This window comes from Gymnodraco acuticeps, unplaced genomic scaffold, assembly GCF_902827175.1.
Source record: "Gymnodraco acuticeps unplaced genomic scaffold, fGymAcu1.1, whole genome shotgun sequence".
Lineage (NCBI taxonomy): Eukaryota > Metazoa > Chordata > Actinopteri > Perciformes > Bathydraconidae > Gymnodraco > Gymnodraco acuticeps.
The window spans coordinates 170,886-196,588 of record NW_022990466.1 but is presented as its reverse complement, the minus strand read 5'-3'; the positions used below and the strand labels follow the sequence as shown (position 1 = coordinate 196,588).

The 25,703-nt window shown below is 40.0% G+C and overlaps 1 protein-coding gene across 1 annotated transcript in view; it reads right to left on the bottom strand.

Annotated features, from left to right (window-relative positions):
• Positions 1–1,315: 1,315 nt before the first annotated feature.
• LOC117552606 (delta-type opioid receptor-like) overlaps positions 1,316–25,703 on the bottom strand; it is a 78,076-nt gene continuing 53,688 nt past the window's right edge. The window contains 4 exon segments of the mRNA XM_034226194.1: positions 1,316–2,089; positions 22,306–22,393; positions 24,025–24,207; positions 25,324–25,411. Of these exon segments, the coding sequence (XP_034082085.1) occupies positions 1,545–2,089; positions 22,306–22,393; positions 24,025–24,207; positions 25,324–25,411 (904 nt within the window). The 3' untranslated portion in view covers positions 1,316–1,544.

Here is a 25,703-nt window from a genome sequence, read left to right as displayed (position 1 = left end):
TCAGAAATGTTTTTGAAAAATGTACATACATTGATAAGAACCAGACTTTTCCAACTAATGAGCCCTACAATTCCACTGGCTAGAAAGCAAACTTTGGTTTATTTATGCAAATAAACTTCAGTCAACATCGCAAATGATGACTGCTTCAATGTTTACATACAGTGCTTACAGTATGGTGGGTCAGAGGTTGTCCTAAAAAGTGTGACTGTGTGAAATTGAAATGGTTAATTTTGAACCCTGTATACCCTAGGATACAGGCTTTTTGACCTTTCATGTGTTGCCCCACCACAAACAGGCAAGAACAAGGAGAAGGAAACCCAGGTCAGGCTTGTCCTAACACATTTCGTCTAGCCGGATACCCCACATTTCTGTCCTTTTTTGCTGTTTTTCCAGGAAACTCTTTTACCAGTCTGTGCCCTCAACCCTAATTATCCCACACCCCATAGGTTATCATACAAAGTCCAGAATCACAAAAACTCTACTTGTAGGACGGGGTTTCGAAGGCTATTTAGCTTCAGTACCGCTGAGAAATGTTGCTCAACCAAGAAATAACATTCATGAGTTCCATATACACAGTTTAGGAAACATTGTTCAATAGTGGCTTGTAGCATATACTTCTATTACAATAAACCTTCTGTCTACTGGCTGTATGATCACATTATACTTTGTAAGCCCATCACATTTCTTAAAAGGGCTCAGCAGCATTTTAAAATTATGCAGACCCTTTTTTAGAGAACCGTCACAATAGGGACCCCATAATGGGATCAGCGTCGTACACAGGGCATTTAAAGTTATTTTGTCTGAAACATCAATTGATGAAAATATAATAAACTGTAGTGAAGTGGGTATTACATATTTCACATTTCATGAAAGCTTTATTCTCCCTAGGCAGGTATTCAGTCTGTGGTGGTGGTTTCAGAGATCTTGGTATCTGCACTCCTTTTAATCCTGTGCTGCTTTCATTGTCTCTCCAAATGTCTGGCCCCAACACCTACCTTCTCATATACAAGTACTGAGTCAGATATCTTTCTAGAGATGCAGCAACTGGGTACCAGCCTCAGTTGAAAGATTCAATCACTTTCAAACACCTCTTTTGTGTTTAAGTCCACCTAAAGATAGTTTGATTCTTACATTCCAAAATGACTTACCGCTTCAGTGGAGTTAGGGCCATATTCATTCCAAAATCCAGGAATCAAAATGGTTTGGGCTATTTAACCCTAACCCCATATCAGGCACCGTCGCCTACACAGACGTCCATCACCCATTCTACGAAAGCTTTCAATGTAGCCCATTTCCCTCTCCCTAATACTATATGTATTATATGTTTGGCATCACCATCCATATTTCTAAATCCTTTTCCTTTCGACCCCTTCCTCCTCATCTCCTTCCCCCCCACCCCAGGCCAGTCTTCTAGTTGGGGGGCGGGGGGGCTCGTGCCGCTAGAGAGCTGTAATCTGGGTCAATTCTGTGTTGGAGTTCCCTGTCCCGTGGTTCTCTCCCCTTTCTTGGGGGTCTACCCCCACCAAGGGAAGCTCCACGCCTAGTCATGCGGGATTAGATGTCCCTCCACCGTGCCCACTACCATCAGCTTTGCAACTGTAGGCCGCCGCCACCTCCCTGGCGATGCTCCTCATCCGGCCCGACTGCTGGGTGTCCAGGCGGAAGGGCGACGGGTTGCAGAACTCACGGAAGCAGCGTTTGAAGTTCTCATCCAGGAAGGCATAGAGCACAGGATTCAAGCTGCTGTTGACGTAGCCCAGCGCGATGCAGAAGTGCATCAGCACCAGCGTGAACAGGCTGCTCAGGTTGAAGCCCAGAGTCTGAGCCAGGACCATGATCTGGACTGGGGTCCAGCAGACCACAAATGCCGCCACCACCACCAGCACCATCCTGGTGATGCGCCGCAGGTTGCGATCCTTCTCCTTGGAGCCGGACAGGATGCGGACGTTGCGCAGGCGCTTAACCATCAGACTGTAGCAGATGCTGATGATAGCCACAGGGATGAGGAAGGAGAAGAGGAACACGCAGGTGCCGAAGACAGGATCCCAGTGACTCTTTGGTTCAGGCAAAACCACGATGCACTCAATGGCTAGATAAAAGAGATAAAAGAAAAAATAATAATTGGTAAGTCAGGCCTAGTCGCAACAAGGTAGGGTTAGGATGTATTTGGCCTAAGGCAGCATAAACAGTGGAAGCAGAGACAATGATGTGTCAATCATATGAGCAGTTACACAAGCTTTCATTAACTACAATCCTTCCTCAAAGCTCTGGTGACTCATGGATGCACTGGGGATCTAGTTTATTAGAAGCTGAATGGTCTAATTTCTTGCTTTAACTTCACCTTCGTACTTCCAGTCTGTGCGATAAGCTAGGCTAAACCAGTCTGATTGCATAAAGCGGATATTAATATCAATCTTCTAATGTTACCGAAGCGGAATTTTAATAACTAAACCTTTGTTTACATATTACTCAATTAAACCTATGTTTATTGTTACGGAGAACAATGTGGATGAATATTTGAATAACAATTGTTCATTTATAATGCAAATTTCTCATGCACATTTGGCAGTGACACTAATAATAGCAGGCAGGCACAGATCATTGAGGAAAATACAACATGTATGCATCTAGAGTAGGATGTGATGACAGAGGAAAAAAGGAAACAGATGTGGAGCAGAATAAATAAAAAGGTGGGAGAAGGAAGACAGAAATAAAAATGTGTACCGTAGAGAGATAACAAGAAGCACATCAAATAAAATAAAGATTCATAAGAGTTTAGTTTTCAGAGTACAGTATGCAGTGAAAGGTAAAATAAATATTTGTTGAACAATATGTTATAAGTAGGCCATAACAGCAAAAGATGGAGTCATTTAACATTTTAAAACAAGTAATTGTGAAAGAAGTAACAAAGATATTAGGGTAAAACTGACATGTGAACACAGTCATTTGCACTACTGTACATATTTGTACTGTTTTAATGTTACCTCACCCGTTTCGAAGTGACAGTTATGTTGGATATATTGACAGTTGTGCCTTTTATTTATGCATCTTAATTGGTGCATATGTATGTTTGATTATGTATGTGTATGTACAGTATATATTTATATGAGTGGGTGTACAGGTATGTATGTATGTATGTATGTATGTATGTATGTATGTATGTATGTATGTATGTATGTATGTATGTACTATCTATGTATGTATGTATGTATGTATGTATGTATGTATGTATGTATGTATGTATGTATGTATGTATGTATGTATGTATGTATGTATGAATGTATGTATGTATGTACTCTGTATGTATGTGTGTACTATGTATGTATGTATGTATGTATGTATGTATGTATGTATGTATGTATGTATGAATGTATGTATGTATGTATGTACTATGTATGTATGTATGTATGTATGTATGTATGTATGTATGTATGTATGTATGTATGTATGAATGTATGTATGTATGTATGTACTATGTATGTATGTATGTATGTATGTATATATAAATGTATGTATGTATATATAAATGTATGTACAGTATAGTTTTTTTATTGTATTCCTCTGGCTTGTGAGAAACAGCATTTCGATGTATCACACAAACAGTATATTGACAAAAAAGTTGACTTGACTTTGAAGTTAAAAACTGTTTGACAGGAGAACTAAATCACACTGTGTTTCCAGCTTAAAACCCAACGGAGAACATTATCCTAGTCCTGCTGATCAACTGAATCAAAACACCTTGTTTGTCCAAATGAAAAGCAGCTATTGGGATTGACACCAGAGGAAAGTCCTCTTATCATTCAGTAAGCAATGAATAACAAATTGAAGTGAAAACTAAATAATGACACCTGAAGAGCAGTGAGCCACGGCAAGAGAAAACAAACACTATGAACGGCTTCGTTTCCAGACGCTGATCAGAGGGTAGGGTTCACAGATTGGTTGGAAGTCGTCTGGAAAATAATGAAAACGTGCAATTCATAAATCCTCACTGTCACTGTAGTATTGGATGACTTGAGATTTTCTTGTGATGGGCGCTCTGGATGAAAACTATTAAAGTTTTGACCATAAGTAATACAACATATTTGTTAACAGCGCATCAATTATTTCGCTTAAGACATTTTAGATTGGAACTTTAGTGGTGGACAGATGGACAGACGTTGAAACAGACAATGCTGTCCGAAGAGCCATGCTGCAAGGAAGGTCCAAAACCAGAGAGGACACCTAGATCATACCTTGTAGTACAAATACAACATGTCATGATGTGTAATGTTTATATGTTTTCCATTGATTAACAAACTATTAGTTATGTTAAATATACAGTGTGGGTGGAGATCATTCACAGCGATCCTGTAATCCGATAAATGTGGTTTTAATGTCGAGTTATTCTCTATTATTGACATTGTTGTTATGGCAAGGTTATCTGTAGAGTGTGTGTTGTTGCTGTTGTGTTCTCGCATTAAAGTTACACTGGATACATCTTTGAGCAGTTTGTTTGAGGAGCCCTGCATTTTCCTTTTGTGCGCCGAGAGAACATTCTGTGAAACCTTCTCTTATGTTTTGATAAAATAACCATTTTAGAATTATAGCTATAGCTATTTTTGCACTTGCTGAAAATCTGACATTTGGATCTTAAGTTGTTTAAAGTTTTGAACTGCCTAGAGCAGCAACCCTCCTGTTGTCTTCAGGTCAAATCTGACCGATTTACTACTTTCATCAATCATAACTTTTTTGTTTTACATTCGATTGCATTAAGGCTTTATGATATCCTTCACAGTAGACATTTGAACATATACAATTGCTGATCAACACTTTCATTGCATTTTGGAGGATTTAGTCAACTTTGTAAAACCCATGGTGTTCCCGGTCACACACACACACACACACACACACACACACACACACACACACACACACACACTCTCCAGATGTGTGTCCCCCTTATGTGCCCAATCCCCCCATGTGAATCACACCTGGCACACACACACACACACACACACACACACACACACACACACACACACACACACACACACACACACACACACACACACACACACACACACACACACACACACACACACACACACCACACACACACACACACACACCACACACACACACACACACACACACCACACACACACACACACACACACACACACACACACACACACACACACACACGCAGACAAACACAGAACAATTTGACCAATTTCTCGCTCTTATGTGCCCATCCCCCCACATGGATCATACCTGGCACACGCAATACATGTTCAGTGTCTGTTCTTTGTATATTTACTGCAGTTCTTCATGTATACCATTAGTCTGATACAATATTTACAGTTTGAAAGGGTGTTAAATGAAATTTGGTGATGATTAATGGTTTTTGTGTTAATGTAATAGCAGTTAAAACAGGACCGGTCAAATGTTACCGCGAACACCAAAGTAAGGGGGGGAAACGAAGACAATAGGAGGGTTAATACTTTCTTGCTATGTCAGCCTAGTTAAACAAAAGCAGACAGCCTGGTGAAGCACAGAGGGATGAAAAGAAAGAAAAAACATGCTCGACATTATAATTTTTTGACAATCCATTTTTCAGAGAATCAACAAAAGGTCAAAAGCCATTAGATTTGTTTGCCATTAGACACATATCATGTTTAGCACGTTGTATGTAGTGAGCAGAGATTTAAGTATTTTTTTCAAAGCCAGGTCCTGAGGCTTAAAGGTGTGGCAGAAGAACCCTTCAACCACTCTGTGTGCCTTCTTGTGACTGATTATAATATTTCCTCTGCACTAACAACTATACTTTTTATTAATTAGTGAAGTTTTAAAAACCCTCAAGAACTTTAAATACGTTCAACCTAAAACATTACTATTATGCAAAGTATATGTTTAGCAGTGATAGTTTTCATATTTCTGAAGCATTAGGCTATAAATCAAGCGGTTTGTTTTGCCTTATTTTTCTTCCACTTAAGTCACAAGAAGCTTATCATACTTATGATGTAGTGTTTGTGGCTATAAAAGAAACATAAATGGAGTGTCTTTGAATTAAATCCTTATACTGTGTTTGCAATGGGACGATAAGGCAAGAAGTACAAACAAAATAAACAAACACACACACTGCATAAATAGCTGAGATAAAGCAAGATCAAACACATATCAATTATAACTGTTAAAACAAACGGTTGATATTATTCCATTTGGGGGGTGCACCTTGCAGGGCAATGAGTGTGTGTGATTTATCGTGTGTGTGTGTACCCTGTATAAATGGAAGCTGTATCCGCGGCTCCATTACTGCCATGAACCAGCCGTTGATTAAAAACACAGTAAAAGCCCTGGTGAAAGGACAGGAACAGTTCTTACCGGCCTGATAGGGCAGGGAAGTGTACGTGTTTTATATAAGAATGGCTCTCTGGCGGAAATGAAGGTCTTAAACCTAATGTCAACAACACCTACGTATATAATAATGGTATTGATCCCTGAAGGTGAATAAGCCTTCCTCAGGGAGGGTCAAGTGGACCAGCAACCATGGTAACCATCTCCAAATTCAGGGGCAAAATCCATTCAGGGTTGTGTACGTCACAGCGTATTGACAACCAATGAGAACAACTATAAAACATGGCTGCTGCTCCGATTTGAATCGATCGACTGGTATTGTTTTTTTGGTAAAGCATAACCCTAGCCCTATACTGCTTGTGACTTTAGTACGCTCCATTATTAATCAATCCAGCAGAATTGTTTTCCGGTGTGATGAAAAATGTTCCTCTAACATTACTATAGACCAGGGGTGTCCAAACAAACACCACTCACAAGAGGTGTATTGCCTCATAAGTTATAAGTTAGACACATCTATCAAATGTAGGTAAATTATGGTTGATATTGATGAAATATACACACAGCTCTCCGTAGGGTTTCATTTATTGTGTTGGTAGCTCATTCCTTAAAACAGGAGGCTCAGATTGCTCATAATAAGAGGGTATATTTCAATGTTGTTACGTAAATGTGTTATTGGGCTTTTTTCTTATCAACTAAGATTTGTTAGAAAATGTTTTCAACTTTAATTGACTGAAATTGGGCTTATTAACACTGTGTTATATATCTGAACATATATATTTAAGAAGTACAATAGCAGATGTTACAGTTGTGGGCCATATTTCATTATATTTTTTTAATTTACTGAGGGCCGATTCAAAATGGTCCGCGGGCCGCATTTGGCCCCCGGGCCGTAGTGTGGACACCCCTGCTATAGATCATCTTCTCATTTCTACCTTCATTTCTCCCTTTTCACCTTCTTGAGGAAACTGCCCTCTCTCAGTCTCTCTCCCTCTATTCTTCACAAGCTGCTGACATTTTTTGACAGGCAGCCTTGCGGACACGGATTTATTTGAGAAAGGCTGACAGCTCTTCAGTACACTGATACAAACCACAGCATAAAGACCTAAATAACCACAGATCCAGCTTCTAACAGCTACATGATGATCATAAAACACTTAACAAGGATGTTGGCGGCAGTGGCTCAGTCTGTAAGGACTTGGTCTTGGAACCGAAGGGTTGCCGGTTCACGTCCCGATCGGACCAACACAAATAAAAAGATGGAGTGAGCTGGTAGCTGGAGAGGTGCCAGTTCACTGCCGAGGTGCCCTTGAGCAAGGCACCTAACCTCGAAACTGCTCCCTTCACCTTTACTTGTCCAGGACTAAAACAGGCTTCCTACTGGGGGTTTTCTGATGACATTTAGATAGTAGAAGAAGAAAAACCGTACTACTTAAATTTACTTTCTCTAGTTTACCCAGATGGCCTGCTGCATTAATGCACACACATTCTAAAAAGAAACATGGGATTTCCTGGTAATACTTCCATAGACGTACACTTTTCAGTCATTTGACAAGAGACATTGATTACCTCTGCTCTCATCTCTCTGAGGAGCTTATAGATAGAAATCTCAGGGATGGGATTTATTGCGGTTCCATTAAAGCTTCCCTGCATCGCTGGACGAAGCGCTCAAAAAGGTCAGGCTGCAATCACTGGATAGCTGTTAGCGACAGTCAATCAATGGCTGTTCTGAAATATCTCACCTTTTGAAATGTCAATGCCTGACGTTTTCCTTCCGTCCATTTTCACGCAAACTAGGGTTGCCGTATTTTTTAAAGCACGCAATGAATTAGTATTCACGATTAGTCCAGGTTAACCTTCATTATACAAGGTTTATTAGCCACAAAGCCTCTATCATGTTGGAAGAAGCATTGAAGCTGTTTCTACGATAATGAATGATTGGCTCAGGTCCTCTCCGCTATGGTCTTAAATGCATTCATCGTCCTTTACTTTCTTTATAGTTCGAGTTAATTTGTCCAAATCAAAAAGTCAAATTCTGTTTGCACTGTAGTCATTATTGCTGCTTTCTCTAGTGTTTTCCTGTGGAGGACTTTGGACAGGTTCTACCTCTGAGACTCTTGACGTCACCAGGTTGGTCTTTTTGCCTGTGACCCAGCCAGCAAGTAAACTGTAAATAGACCACATTCATACATTAATACATGGCATTTCTGGTATGCAATACAACCCCCAACCATCCCTACGTAGCAAACCCCTCTTTGGATTTGGATTTACAATATATTTATGTGAACCAAAAACATTGTTGCATTCCAATCCACATACCTTACTACTAGTAAGGGTCTAGTAAGTTACGAGACCCTTCTGCCTTTATATTAACAGCACATACATTATTTGTTAGACGCTTTTATCCAAAGCGACTTACATAACAATTTGGGGTGTTTTGCACAGGGACACAACGACATGCTGACTGCAGTGGGACTCAAACTTGCTACCACCTGATTTGAAGTCCAGCACACTACCCACTGAGCCACAGCCTCCCCACAAACTATTGAATAGCCAGTGAAACATGTTTATTTGCTTACTTGCATACCGTACAATGCAATGGAATGCTGTAGGAATCCCCACTATTTACGGCATGTGACTATTGTGTTTTTTAACAACATATTCAATATTTGTATACATTGTACTAGTACTAAAAGAACAGTATGGTAGTTTGTGAATTTAGCTTAGTTTCAAAACAGGAAGCATTCTCCAGATATTTCTTTTTATGTGAACTTGTCTCTATCCACTGTTTCTCTTCTCAACACTTTTTTCCTTCATATTTCTGTCATCAGCTCCCTCCATACTTTTTTTCTTCTTCTTTCATACAGTCACAAGAATTCTGTGTCTCATCCTGGTTTCCATTTCCCAGCTGCTGATTCTCCACCTCTGCTTTTGTTATTTTCATTTCTCACTTCTTTCCTCTGTTGCGTTTTGCCATTTGTTCTTTTCCTCCAGCATCGCACATTTTTCTCCCGCTGTCAGTGCTCTTCTAATCTTTTTATTTTCCCTACTTTCCTCACTTCTGGTACAGACCTGACATTTTCTCTTTTAGTTAATTTAGCTTCCGTTTATCAGTGTTTTATTTTATCTCTGTACCTCCATTTCACTTAATTGATTCTCTTTTTTCTTTAGTTTGTCACCTTTTGAACCTCCTTTCATTCATCTTCATTATGAACTCTTACTTTTCTATCTTGACTTTTCATTCCTTCAATTATTTGTGTACTTATGAACCGTAAGTGTTACCTACTATTTCTAGTCTGTATAGCACTGTTTTCTTTCTCTATTCTTTTCATTTAGATGTCTTCTTCCCTGCTGAGGACAAGGACACTTATAATTTAATGTTTTTTCTCAAACATTGACACAAGAAATGTTTTCAATGGCAAATAAAAAGGACAGAGGGGAAGATAAACAAGAAAGAACATTTCTATACGATTTTTTCATGGATGCAAGACTTGTTCACAACAAGCCTGAATCACGCTGTTTGTAATAAAGCTTATCCATATATAAAGTGTATTTCTGAGGCTTCCATGTGTGTTAGCTCCTTTAGCTCCTGGCTGATAAATTGCTCGCTTAGCTGGGCTCATATGAGCTGTGTTTGCAGTTGTTCACCTCCTGTTGCATGAAAACGTTGCAGCTCCAGATGAGTCTTTGCCGGCACTGCCCAGCTTATTCTCCCGACTCACAGATTATCAGTACACTTAATTCTTTATAGTTAACCACAGGTTTCACTGAAGACATTTTCATACTACCCAGGCTTAAATATGCCTCACAGCAACAGCTCACAAATAATTCTGTTATCTTTTGGTGTATTTCACAGACCACTAGGATTTAAGCTGTCTGAGTTGGTTGATACTGAATACAAACTATTCAATGACTTACATGAGTGTAAAACATTTCTTGTCTTCTATAAAGTTTGACAGCAGTATGAATGACAAGAAACTTCATCAAAGATTTTTAAAAACCAGAGCCTAGCCGGCTACTCCGACCAGAGTTAATGAGGCTGAGATGTGACCCTGCCTTCTCTACCTGTTAAGGGTAAGGATCATTTTGTGCTGATGACTGCTTCGATTTTCTGCCACCATTTTTTAGACTATATGGTTGACGAGTGTCTCTTGTGAATTCAATAATTTATTGAGCCTTAGGGTTTTGTTCCACTAATTGAATAAAATGTCAGGTTTCATACTGCACCTATTAGCGGACAAATGGACTGTAGCAACTGTATGTGTGTGACTGTATGAACCTGTCTCTTTCTTCTGTATTCTGAGTGTGTGTGTCTACCTTTGGGCTATACAGCATATTTCATAAAAGTTTTATCAGGTTATGTCAGAAGAGGAGAGGGCACAACATTCTTTCACACACACACACACACACACACACACACACACACACACACACACACACACACACACACACACACACACACACACACACACACACACACACACACACACACACACACACACACACACACACACACACACACACACACACACACACACACACACACACACACACACACACACACACACACACACACACACACACACACACACACACACACACACACACACACACTCTATAATTTATATTTCTCAGTTGCAATTTTGCTACGGTTTTTTCCATCACATTTTATCGATGGAATTTATATTGAGACAATTTCTCTTCAATGTCTCATTTCTCTGCGGATAATACAAACTTAAAACTATGAGACTCCGTTTTTATAAACCCTGTAGAATGCTGGATCAGATCCAATGAATACAATAGTCTCTCTCATTATTGCTTCACACACCATTACTCTCTCATAAACCATTATATGTGCAGTCAATTCAGTCAGAAACACTTATATTAAGGAATTGACCATTTAAAGCTAATTTGAGAGGGCTCCAAGGAACTCTAGAAGCAACAGAGATTCTGCTCGGAGAACACATGCCACATGATGCAAGCAAAACAATGAATGCAAAGCTGTAGGTGTTGGGTGCACGTTGGTGTCTCCAAGAGCAACTGCTATTTAAGGGTCATGTATGTTCAGCAGCGCAAAAGCATCCTGGTGTCATTTAGACATGATTTAATCAAATAACACGCACTTCAGCCGTGTAAAAATAACCGGGAGCCTGGGTGCGGCACATCTCTGTCAGATGCATCAACACGTGTGTTCTTCTGCCTTCCAATGGCTATGAAATGAAATGAAGAGGCAGTAAGGGTGTTGCAGAGAAATAGTGTCGGCATATAATTGCCTCGGCGCACAGAATCAGAATCCTTTCATTCTTCACACAGAGGGGAAATGTGCATTGCATGGTTACAGCAAAGACAGAGTACTGATAAAGACAGTCTCTGGTAAGTCTCTTCATCAACGAATAAATAAAAGGTTTAATTCCTATATAAACAGATGATTACAGATCATCACCATCATAATCAAAGTAATGACACGAGTGACCTTATCACACTGTATGTAATACGACATGTACAACTAACTCATTCAAAATATACCACACCATCGTAGATGATGATGCGTGGCAGGAATGACATATTAGCATATATATTTGATTGTGTAATAACATTACATATTATTTGCATCCTGCACCATTTTGTTTTATAAAAGCAAAGAAAATACAACAATAACATTAAATATTGGATAACGACAAGGGAAGTAACACTAAGGTTTATTGCCATATTATACAAATCTACATTATAAACCACGATTTACACACACAGTTTTTACGTGAGGTTGGAGTTCTTTCTGTTTGGCTGACATTATTCATGAATGTGAATCCTATTTGTTTTCCCTCGGCTCATTTCCCTTTCAATAACTCTGGGTTAAATCAAATACGACCCCTACACCCACACAACCTGCCTTTGTGCATTTATTCGTGCATAAGGTGGTTTGTTCTAAATCAGGTCGGGCAGAGGAAGTGACCTTTAAACCATTACACTGCTGAGTCTGTGTTTGTTTATATTGTAATGACTAGTCCTATTTCGTGTGTTCTGGTGGCGCATATTTGTTATTAATTATATTATTTAGGTTATTTTTATGAATAACAATGTTAAGTGTATGTTATCCTACTCCCTAACTCGTGTGATCCTAGTTTTGGATGTTAGGGTGTTTAAAGTAATTGGTCATCATTCTCCTCTCAATATAACCTTTACAGTTTTGTTAGCTCCAAACACACAAACTACCAGCTTAAACAACGTTAAATAAACACAATGCAGCTATCTTTGTTGCAAATTGGCTACAAAAGGTCAATTTAAGGACCAATTCAAGTTCATTTGAGGTCTTTGCAAGGATTTCAAACAACATTACGATAGTCTTACTCAAACCAGGAACAACAGATGAGCACTGAGAGACATCTCGGTGCCGCCAGGAAACACACTCTGACACATTCCATACACATCTTTTGGAGTGATTAGTCAGGGCGTCTATTAATGACAGTGTGACGGCTGCTGATGATATCCTCTCTCCTGCCAATGTGTCCTTGGGCAAGGCTTTTGACCCCAATTACTGAGAGCGGCGTGTCCTGACTCTCCCTGCAGCTGTCGAGTTATGAAGCCAATCTGCCCCCTCTCTGTTTGTTTAGAGGTGATTGGAGGAAGAAATGAATAGGTGTGAAGTACGGTAAACCTTATTTACCCCTGAATGTCATTTTGTGGTACAGCTAGAAGTCATGTGAGAACACAGATGAGAAACCAACACATTGTTAACACATCGGAGGCAAACGGGGGATATCAATAAAAGTGTGAACAATTACAAGAATGGAAAGACAAAGCAAAGACAGGAGTGTGGCAACAATAATGATATTACTAAGAATGGTTAAAGTTGATGAAATTATAATGATTAAAATAAGAAATTGTGAAATAACCTGTTATATAAAACCATAATATACTGTTCTGATATAATAACTGCATTCTCAATTAAGTTTTAAGGAAACATAATTCTGTCACCATTATGGTTGAAGTTTTGAACACATACTGTAGTAAGCATTGTCATTTCAAACAAAACAACATTTTTACAACTTGGTTAGGTTTAGGAAAGACCGTGATTTGGCTCAAAATAAGGACCTTTGTTACGTGACTTAATTGTTTGTAAAAACAGTAAGTAAACGTTGTCTTTTAGTTTCACATGCGACAGGAAGAGGATAAAATGAAAGTAGTTACAGCGAACGCACACAGAGACTGAGATGAGAATTAGAGTGAATACTATACTACAACAAATATGTTCAAATAAGGTTAAGGAAATGGACTGAAAGTAAATAATAAAAGAACAAGGACAAGTAAAACAATTGTGGTAAAAATGAAGAAAATACAGAAATGAGAATAAGCAAATAGGAGATATACTGTATAGAGAGAGCACAGAGCAGAGAATAGCTCAGCTATAGTGGAGTAGACTAATAAAAATGATTATAGGATTAGGCTGTAGCTGCAGGCAGAGACTGGATCAATATCTAACCACTAGACCTCCAATTCCCCTGCTTGCGACAACATATTGCTCCATTTAACCGTAAAATAGTCCTTATTATACCTGTTCTATGTGTGCGCATGCGGACAATCACTGGCTGTTGCAGTCATTTTAATTTGGTTTAACCCTTACTTAATATGAAAGAACATTTATTTGATGTCCTTCTCTTTGTGGCCTACCATTCAATCTTTCAATGTAACTGTATTAACTATACTATGTAGGCCTACAGTTATTCGCCACAAATTAATTACCATTGGATTGACATTACACAGAACCATTTAGTTTAAATAAGTATTGGTCTTAAGATAAAATGGTTCTTTAAGGAAAGAAGTAAAAGTGGTCGCTGACAGCAACAGGAACTGCCAGAGATTCTCCGGCCTCGTTCAGGCTCAGAGAGAAAATCCATTCACTGACAAGCAAGAGCCTGACCATGCGAACCTTTAAAAAGTAGTAGATCCATTTTAGAATTGACAGGTAGGCGGTGAAGGGCAGAAAGGATTGGAATAACACGAGGCCTCTGAGAGCGTGTTGGCAGTCTGGAAGCAGCGTTCTGCATAAGTTGCAATTAGAAATTATTTTGGCTTGAAGGGAGAAGAGGAACGCTTGTTGCAGTAATTAAGCTGTGAGGAAATTAAAGCATCAATGACCACCTCCAGGTCTGTGTATGAAATGTTATGCGGACATGTGACAAATGAAAATTAAATGATAGGGGTCAAGATTTGTCACATAGTGTACATGCAACCCAGACTGAACATATGAGAAATTGCAGTTGAATTACTTTGTGCTGGTGTAAGAAATTACACAGATCTCTGTTATTAAACCTTAAAGATTAAGGGACCCAATATTTAAACCTTGAGGGATCCGAAGAAAACGGAGCAGTATACATGATCAGGATAATACTGCAACATGAGAACAAACTAAATCAATTAACCTTATAACTGATAGCAGAATGTTTTTCTGTAACGATATTATGTGCTTTAGTAATATCTTTTTAGACTGGTTTGAGATTGCAGCAACACCCTTCTTGCCAAACAAACCTGTCATGGTTTGTTGATGAGCCATTGCAGTCCTTTACAACCCTAACCCGGTGAGGGTTTGTCATAACCAATCAAACCCCTCACTCTTTCTCCATGTCAATCAAACAAAATCCATTTTAAGATTGTTCATTATCGATGTAAATGTGAAACAGTGCCAGGGAGTGCAGCCAGGGCAGCACCAGGCAGCAGGTAATGTCTTCATGTCCGCACAGCATGCCAGCTGGCAACCCTGGGGTGCATCGTAAGTCTCCTAAATGCATTCACATTTCCCTAACCTGTCTTTTCAGATAACCATGTGCCTTTATTAGTATTGGCACGGTTCACATTTGTCTCTACAGCTGTTTTTGACTACAGTGGCTTCGTGTGACGCCTCAGAAGAAAGGACTTCTCACTTATCTAAAAATAATGTTCCTAGTTTTCTGGCGTCTCTCCATGCATCCCCTATGGGAGGGACTAAGAAGCAAATTACAATAACAGTATCATAAATTAGAGCAGGACACTTTCCTCTTCTTTCCAACTTGCTAAACAAGTCGTAAATTGTAAGATCACTTTGTCATAACCCAAATGAGTAAGTGGGCTACACAGGCAGTGTGTGGGATTTATTTTGTTCCAAAACAGAAAATAAGCCAGAAACTGTAGTTTTATTAGCCAGAAGCTGCTGAAGAAACATTTACTCGTATACATGTACAACCCTGTTTGACTACTGATGACAGTTGACGCTCATTTTATGCTTTGCATTTGTAGGAATATTTATACTTCCCCATTGAGATCATATGAAAGTCTCTGTGCACCGTTACCGTAGAAACTGAACACAATTCTTTAAATGTTTTGGCCTTTTTAGGAAATAGCTGCCATCTGCGAGCTGTAAACTCTAACAGCAAGTGTGTCATGCTATCCAAGGCTGCTAGAACGTTTAGAACACACACACACACACACACACACACACACACACACACACACACACACACACACACACACACACACACACACACACACACACACACACACACACACACACACACACACACACACACACACACACACACACACACAAAGGCTCATCATCACTCTCACACAACCCTATAAGGCAAATGCACTGCCTTGAACCACACAAACAGACACGCACACATTGTAGTGTGTGTAAAGACGAAGGACCCAGCTGGATCCACTCAGCAGAAACTGATAAGCAGAAATTAAATGAGTCTATTTCTAACTGAGAAAGAAGCTGCCGTTATCCATCCGGTGTTATCAGGTATCGAAAAGACTCAGATGAACAAAGGGTGTCTGTGAATAGGGGTCAAACCTCCTGACATTTACATCCTTTTTATAGATTTGGTTCGAGTCCATAATTGTAGACTTTTTCACATATTTGAAATGTAATAATGCTGGTCTTGTGTCTTTGTTAAAGTAATGGCTATTTATCCAAACGTAAGTGTAACGCCTTCATTGGACTCATTGGACTCATTGGGCGGGATATCTCATCTACCAATCACAACAGAGCCGGCCAGCTAACCAGTCCGCTCTAAATTAGAGCGGACTGGGCTCTGGTTTCAGACAGAGGGTGAAAAGAGGCAGTATATAAAGCGCTTTTTGAACATTAAAGCATGGAGACATGTCACAGTAGAGACACAAAATACAATTATGAACCTGAATGTGAGCAGAATAGGTCCCCTTTAAAACAAATGTTGCCTTTGAAGCCTTAATCTATATCTGACAAATGCAAGGGACACTTAGCCTCTCCTTCCACTGTGAATCCCCTAAAATGTCTCCTCAATAATTTCATAATTTATTAGATAGAGAATATGTGCTGCCTCTTTTATGATGCCTGACAGTGCTCATGCATAAAGTGACTAGAAATTAAGGTTGCTCATATTGCTTGATGAACATAAAAGAGAGCTGAAAATATGGTGAGGGAGTGCTTTCTGATTATTACTGTGATTAAGCAAAATGGCTTCCTCATGCTGAAGAGTTTCAACAACTTAAATCAACTTAATTCACAGTTTGCTCAGCTGATTTTTTTATTTTATATATGTATTCTGTTGTTTTAGAAGGAAAACAGGATGTGCATTTATTTATTTTCCTATATGGGGCGAAGCCTGCGAGCTAGTTCAGGCAGTCAACTCGAGCACCAATGATACATTAACACGTGACGCGTCCCTCTTACAACCAACCAAACACAATCTCCTTAACTTGCCGCTCTATTTAAGCTGCCAGGTCTGCCTGCCTCTGCCTCGCTAATGCTGATGCGTTCACGTGCTGCTTGCCTGCCCCACCACCACCCCAGCTTCCACCTGTAGGCCCGGGGGATAGTTATCTAATCATCACTCAATGTTCTATGTAAATCTGTGGAGTGATGAGGCCCGAGCCTAGACGCCAAACTCAACTATATGCTGCTCTAATAAACATATTAAGAACACGTGAGTTGTCTGACTGAACTGGACCTTGTGCTGTTGAAGCTTATACGCTTATCTAAAAGCAATTAATTCAGACATGTCTCATTTTGAGAAGCATTTAAAAAATGTTTAGAACATTGTTGTTGTAACAGTGAAACTTACAAAACCATAAGAACAATGTAAGAAGCTGCATGTAGTAAAGAGCTTTTTAGTAAATACTTGTAATAACCCTATCCCTAATCCCCAACCCTCCTTTAAACTCAGTTGGCATTCTTCCCACATGTTCGTGCTCTTATTCCACTTTTGAGGTTGTGTTCCTCACCCCTTAACAAACCTAAGTGACAAGAAGATGAACCAGCCTGCCATAGAGAGAAATATAATGATGCAGTTTTCATACAGGCTTCACACACTAATGGAAAATTGCAACCAGGAATGATGATGACAACTGAAGTCATGCATTGCAATTTGCTGGAAGAGCAGTTATTCCAAACACAAGATAAACTGTCTCACACATGCAAACTTTTAATAAAATAGTGAGATGAAATGAAGATTAAATTAACCTTGGTTTAATCAAATCACGCATGTAGTAGGAGATGGGCTACACACAAGAGGTTAACCTGCAGGGAGAGGGTGAGCACCTGATGGACTGAGATCTCTACAGGAAATGGAATTCAGCTGTGCATCTTACAAGCAGTGGCGTTTTCTCCCGGAGGCCAAGGGAAGCCAGGCTTCCCCTGTTTTTTCGGATTGTAGTTATAATTTAAATAAATAAATAAAAACACTTTGTTTTGTTTCGATAATTCTCCTTTGCTGTGTGTTGCTGCCGGCCGGCTCTCCCCCATTCTCATTGAGTACTTTACAAAGAGTGAAACAGCGCCCCTCTAGATGTTATGGTGAAACAGTAGATTGCACTCTCTGTTGCGAGAGGAGGCCAGCCGAATCTGGCTTCCTTTGGTGAAAAAAAATGGAGGGATTGACCAATCAGATGAGGCCCACGTGATGCCCCTGCCAACCTGTGATTGGTCAGGGCCATGCCAAGGGAAGCCAGCCGCCTCTAGCTTCCCTTCAGGGGCGGCTGGCGGCTGGCGATTTGATTGGACACTGCCATCCAATCAAATCACATCAACATCAGTTTTAATACTGTAACTGTCATCACCGCCGTTAGAAATTATCAAGCAAATGAAGCATTATGGAGGGTGGAGATTTGGCGTACTTAATCAAACATAACTTTACTAAACTTCCGCTACAGCAGCAACTGAAAATTAAATCAGATGACAGGCCAATGCCCGCACTCCAGCTGTGTGTACACAGAGGAAAAAGGGAGAGAATCGGACGTTCAATGAGGACAAATATGTCCGCACGAAGTGGCTAACTGGAAGCGCTAAACTTCAGCGTCTATTTTGCTGGCCATGTCTTCTTTTTGACAAGGATTCGTGCTCCCTGAACAATCCTTGGGCAACTTCAGGATTCATCGACCTTGCCAACCTGTCACGGGCAATTGAGAGGCACGGTAAATCCAAAAATCACATAGATTGTGTGATTGTCTGCCTACATTAATAAGTAAAATGCTTAAATTAATAAGAAGAGAGTTTCAGCTGGAGAGTGCGTGCGGACCTGTCGGTTAGATAACAGGCGTGTGCAAGTCCTGCATCTGTGTGATACAAATGTGTGTAAAATGATACCGGGCGCTGTAATCATTCATCTGGTTACGTTATTGACCGCCCCCCGACCCAAAAAATGGGCTTCCCCTACATTTTTCCCCACGCCACGCTACTGCTTACAAGGAAGCCCCGCCAGATGTATTTATGCAACTTCTGGAGACTGTTGATTAAATTGAGGTGGTACTAGCTCCTTTTTGAACAACAAGCCAATATACAGAACCAAAACAACAATAAAGGCACATTAAAGGAAATTATTTTAAGGGAATAATTAATTATATATATTACTTCAAACTTTTTTTGGATCCCATTCTCTTTAAGTGCAGAACCAATGCAATGAGGTTGTGTTTGGTAAGTTTGACGTCTGAACAGAAACGTAAGCATTTATTTTATTATTTGTTATGGTCATAGTAAATGTTTGTTTTGTTAAAGGTGGGGTAGGTACGTTTGAGAAACCGGCTCGAGATACACTTTGTGTTATATTCCATGGAATGCTCTCAACGTCCCGATAGCAATGAATATCTTAAGTGCTTTGACAAAAAATCCATTACAAAATGTCATCTGTGGAAGCCGTAGTGCTGTAAAAAGCACGACCAATCATTTGAGCCGGTCCGGCTAAAATAACTGGATGGCCTACCTGCCTGTCAGCCTTCAACCTGTGCACAAACTTATCTCGTGCCCTCATTGGTCATGTGCGCGCTTGTGTGTGTTGGAGGAGGGGCTCTGTAAGGAAGTGGCAGATTTTTTCCGGCTGTGTATTTTCAAATTCTAGCGCACTCGATCTGGTTTCTCCGAAATGACCTACCCAGGGCCGCCCCTCCCTACAGGCCAATCACGCAGGCTGCATGGGGCCCCGCCTTGCCCAGAGGGCCCCACCCAGAGGGCCTCAGCTGCTGTGCGCAGTTCTCCGCCCCCCCGCGAGAGCGGCCCGTCCACACAGCGGCGTGCATTGAAGCTTCCAACGCTTCTGCCCATTCACTTTGAATGGGGTGACGTCACTTTTAGCCGAACTGCATTTTGGGAAGCGACGTGGAGCGTTGCTGGCGTAGCTGGCGTCAAAAGTTGAGCAATGTTCAACTTTTGACGCCTCGACGGAGGCGTCAGCCAATGAAATCCCGTTTATGCAAATCTGCCAGTACAAGCACTAGCCAATCAAACCGCGTGTATGCTGGGAGAGACTTCGCAGGTCATTTCCTCATATTCAAAAAAATGGAGGGAAAATTCATTATAGCGGTAGTGAATCACCCGGTGCTGTATGATCAGTCTCTGTTGATCTACCGGGATACAAACCGGAGGAGCGAGGCATGGAGGGAGGTGGCAGAGACAGTGGGTGAAACTGGTAGGTTTTCGCCTGTTTGGGGATTTTATATCCAGTTTACTTCGTTTTAACATTGCTATTGCTTTGTATGTCGGGGGCAGGAGATTCATGTGATTGGTTGTTGGTCGCGTTGCTCGCAAAAAATCCCCAAGCTTCAGATACGCCCACCTCCAAGCGTCAACGCACGCTGCTGTGTGGACGCTCCGAGGTGACAAGGGGAGCACGTCTGTAACCCGACACCGTTGCAATGAATCGACATCTGACCAATCACGGCTTTGATACGGCCACTAGTGCAGGTGAAGAGATATCGGTGAAAAGACAGTTTCAGTCCGGAGCAAGCAAGAGGGGAAAAAAACCAAAACATGAAGAAACTAGAGCATCACTCGAAGGTGGGTTATTGTTTGAGTCAAATGTACAACTTGCGAATGTTGTATAAGTCAAATTGCCATATTAAAACATCAGCTGCAATTCACGACATGAAGAAGGCAGTCTCTGCTTAGCATACAGGCTAATGGAGATGCAGTTATTTCCAGCATTCTTTATTTACCATTCATTCAAGTATGTGATGCCTTTTATCTGCTAATGTACAGGAGGAAGAGTGATACACTGTCTGTCTAGTTGGCTTACATAACAGTTAAAGTTTACAGCTTAAAAAACATGGAGCATTTTTTCCCCTTTTATTCATTTTTATGGCAATTTGCACATTTCATGGTGACGCTCAGCCTCTCCCCTTAACTCCTAACAGTCATCATCATCATGTCAACCACAACACAGAGAAACACTGATAGAAATGTGTGTCTAGTTGTTGATGCATTGCTGACAGAGGGAACTACGTTTGAATACAGATTTAAGAAATATCAGTTTTTGAGCATAGTAAGAATGTTTTGTCTTGACTATATTACAACTATGTTATAATAAAATAATATAGTATTTATATTATTGAATTGATTATGATTATTATTATTAGTAGAAGTAGTTTATTTGCATTAATTATATTGTAATCTTTTTGAGGCTAGTATTTGGCAGGAAATGCAGACGTACCTGTAAACGCATACTGAACGACATACATGCACATTTACCATTTACCTCACTGTATAAAAAAGTAACTGTGTTGATAATAATAATAAACAGGAATTATATTTGCAAAGTAGCCTACTTTGTTTCCAAAAAAAAATGTTTTCACTCCTGTCGGTTAGGGGGGGCCTCATCTCACAATGTAGCTTGGGGCCCCAACTTGGCCAGGGGCGGCCCTGGACCTACCCCACCTTTAAGTCTTTTTCAATCGAATGACAAGTGTAAGTTATACAATGTAAAATAATGATTGAAAATATGCTTTAATTATGAGCTTCTGCTAATTGAATTTACATGTGTTTTCCTGATTCAGTTGATCTCAGTCATGCATATTTATTTTATGTAAATGCCGGCACTCGCAATTCATATATGTGTTTATGCCACATTCATTCATGTGGAGTTTGTGCGACAGGCTGTAACACATCTTCCTTTGTACTTACTGAAAGTCATTTAGCTTTTGATAATCACAACACAGTGTTGTTTTTTTATCACCTCTGCTGATTGAACTGCAAAAAAAGAAATGGATCACGAGCTGAATGTTCTTTTCTATTTCTGCTGTGTGAAAGTTCATAACACGGAGCACCATGTGGAGTATTGTATAATGTCGCAGGCAGCCGGCTGTCAAAGCTCTGTATTGGTTTGATAGGAAACAAAGCGAAGAAGAGGCATCACGCGATGATGTGTGCTGAAGCTATTAGTCAGTCGCTGTGCGAGAGCAGCGATAAAAACTGGGACAGCTCGTTGCAAATGTATTTGTGGTGAAGGTGCAAGAATGTGTGCATGCAGAGGTTATTACAAGCACGTGTGTGTGTGTGTGTTTATTGAAGTTTGTTTTCATCACTATTTGCGGACATCAGTCTGTTTACACAATCACGTCATGGGGACCTCTGACTCTTTGGGGACATAAAAAGCAGGTGCCGAAAAGCAGTGTGTGTGTGTGTGTGTGTGTGTGTGTGTGTGTGTGTGTGTGTGTGTGTGTGTGTGTGTGTGTGTGTCAATTACTTACTGCCATGCTCTTCCACCTCAACATTTCCCAGGAACATGGCTGGAACACCAAAGGCTGAAGCCAACACCCACACACAGATATTCACCACCTAAAGACATGATAACATGATGGTCAATTATAGATTTCCAATTACTCATACAGAAAATAAAAAGTTAAACGTATCATTCAACCCTTTAATCTTCAAGCTTAAAACGTCTATTTGAATGTGTAAGAATAAGAAGGGCTAATAACAAGCACTCTGAGGGCAGCGAGTCTGTCCCCTTGTATGCCCAGTATTCCACAGTAAAAGTCACTACTTACAATAACAATACCTGTGTTTACGTGAGGCATTACCATTTGACAAGTAGTAGTTTCAATTATCTTACCTTGTTGAGCAATGACATCACTGTTCAAATGCATATCAGGACTAGCAGAACAATCTAGAACTTGAACAATTTATACCTTTGCTCAAAAGGAACACCACAATACTCGATCACTAAATCAATCAAGCATCTATAACATTGTTGGACTGAACAAAAAGAAAAACGAGCCACACATTACCCACCATTCACACCAACTGCAATGTTATTGTATTTACTTGCACAATTTTATCAGTTGTATTGTGTTGCACTGTTGGAGGAGCATGTGACCTAAGATTTGTATCAACATAACTACACTGCAGCTATGTACACATTACAATAAAAGCCTGGAGTCCTAGAATCCATTACTGTAGGGTGTGCAATGATTATATCATACTGTAGCAAGTGACATGACTTGAAGCAATTAGTTAGCATTGCACTAAGTTTGAAGTCACAACATGACTTTAAACTTTGTTCAAATGTGCAGTTGTAATCCCTAACAGACTTTGATGTGTAAAATCAATTTGGTTCGAAGTGAAGTGGTGTTATCTCGTTATCATCAATGACTCTGATGAGAAGGATTGTGCAGACGAGCTGTCAGGATCCTGAAAATCATCTTCTGTTTGAATCAGTGATTCTTCATTTTGACATTTCTTATCAGCACTTGAAAAGGTCTGTTTCTCAGGGTGTCATTACAGGACAAAAGGTTTACTCGTCAACGTCGGTTGGAGAAATTGGTCTAATGGATTACACTTTTTTCTTTTCTTACACCCGTATATCTAGAGGTTACCACAGGAATTAAAGTTCATGCCTGTATATAAATATATAAACAGGCCACAAACATTATGTAACACACTGCAATACGAGCTGCATTTCGTATTTACCACAGTTACTGCACAGCTGCAGACACATCAACAGCTGTGCAGTATATGCATTAGATAATCTGAGTTATATGATTATTAAACCTCTTGCTTTATTTACTCTCGGCTTTTTGGTAAGGACTAAATGTAAAGACTGCAAAAGCACATACTTTTTTTTAAACAGGCAGCTTGGCTTTGACATTACCATACACATCTGAGTTTTTCATTTCAATTATCATTCCATCGCAATTTTAAAATGATTTCTAGTTTTCAAACCTCTGCAGCCACATCCACTTGTTTAGTATACAAATATGCAATATTATATCACATTTGAAAATGATGCCTGTATCAGTTTATCTTTATTTCTTTTGAGTTTCCCAACATGACAGCACACACAAAGCCTTTTTTAAGGATTCATGGGCTGAAGTGTCTGATCTGATATCGGCCATTGCAGGGACAATACAGAAGGTGTGAAGGATTTAAAGAGGTAAATATCTCACTTTGAAATGAAACAGTTTTACCTTGGCCTTGTGAGGAGTCCTCATGTCCAGCGCCTTGACAGGGTGGCAGACAGCCACATATCTGTCCATACTCATCACCGTCAGGGTGAAGGTGCTGGTGAACATGTTGTAGTAGTCGATAGATACCACCACTTTGCACAGAGCGTTCCCAAACGGCCAGAAGCCCAGGAACACGTCTGTGCCCTAAAACAAACATCCAGAAATCAAAGTTTGAGCATATAAATACAGCTGCAAGCAGAACAGATAATACAATCTCCTCTGTTATATCACTTTTGACACTTAATTATCTATGAAGTGGAATACACATATAAAAACCCTGATGCTGGCGAAACAGCAGAATCGAAATTGTATTTATTTTTAAGTAATATATCAGTCAGAGTTCATGTCTGAGTATAACCAGGGGTGGACACAATATAAGCTACATTTTTGTAAAATCCAGTACAATCACTCACTAGTTAATGCTGCCTTTTTAAGAATTCAATCATGTTTTAATGTTTATCGGCATTGTTTATAATCTTGTTCCCTAATTCATCAATAAATCCTGACCCCATTGTGGTACCAGAACAAGGGTACCTTTTAGTGATATCACATAGAGTTACTAGGAAGCCATGCTGAAGGAAAAAGACACAAGGGTTTGAAAAAGATGCCATTACCAAAGCCACTTGTAATCTTGTCAAAAATAATTGAACCAGCAGCAGCATAACACATGAGCAGAATGCTAATTGTACAACTTAATTAATGGTTAGGCTGTGATGGTGTTTGTTGACATTCATTTGAACTTTCTATCTTTAAACACAACAGCCCCTTTGGGTTTTAAGGCAGAGTAATGCCTGATACGGTATGATCGGTAAACAAATGAGTGTACCACATCTGGAAGTTTACACATCATATTTCTAAGACCAACATTTTCAAAGATCACCTTTATTAATACCCTAGGGGAAATTCCACTTTTCACTCTGGTGTCATTTTATAATTACACACATAGGCCCAAATTACACAACTTAGACCTATAAACATGCACAACAGAAGAGGTGGCAGAGCAAAAGGGACAACCGGCAATTTCCAGGAGGCAAACTGGCACCTCTACAGCTACCAGTCAACACTATTTTTGGTCCAATCAGGGCTTGAACCGGCAATACTTCGGTACCCAAGCCAAGCGCCTATTACTGCCGCCTACAATCTTATACTGTATAGTATCTGTTACCAACTAAACATTCATTTATAGTTTTGTTTTAATTTAAGTTAATCTTAAGAGTGGGCAAAAAGAGTAGTTTAAGGAAAAGGTGGAATAGGTAGTACCTGGAAAGGTAAAGTCGCCAGGAACAAAGAGTCAGCCAGAGCCAGGTTAAAGATGTAGATGTTGGTAGCTGTCTTCATCTTTGTGTATCTGTGGAAAGAAAAAGCACAGAAACACAAAAGTTCAGTCAAATGAGAAAGCTTGTAACAGGCAGCTTACTGAAGGTCACAAACACATGTTACTTGTTAGACGCTTTTATCCAAAGCGACTTACATACTCAATACTGTGGACAATCCCCACAGGAGCAAAGTGTCTTGCCCAATGACATGATGACTGCAGTGGGGTTTGAACCTGTGCTCCCTGATCCCAACACCAAGGCTCTATCCACTGCGCCACACGCCTCCTCAAATTCCCACATTTCATGTAACACCTTATTAAAGCG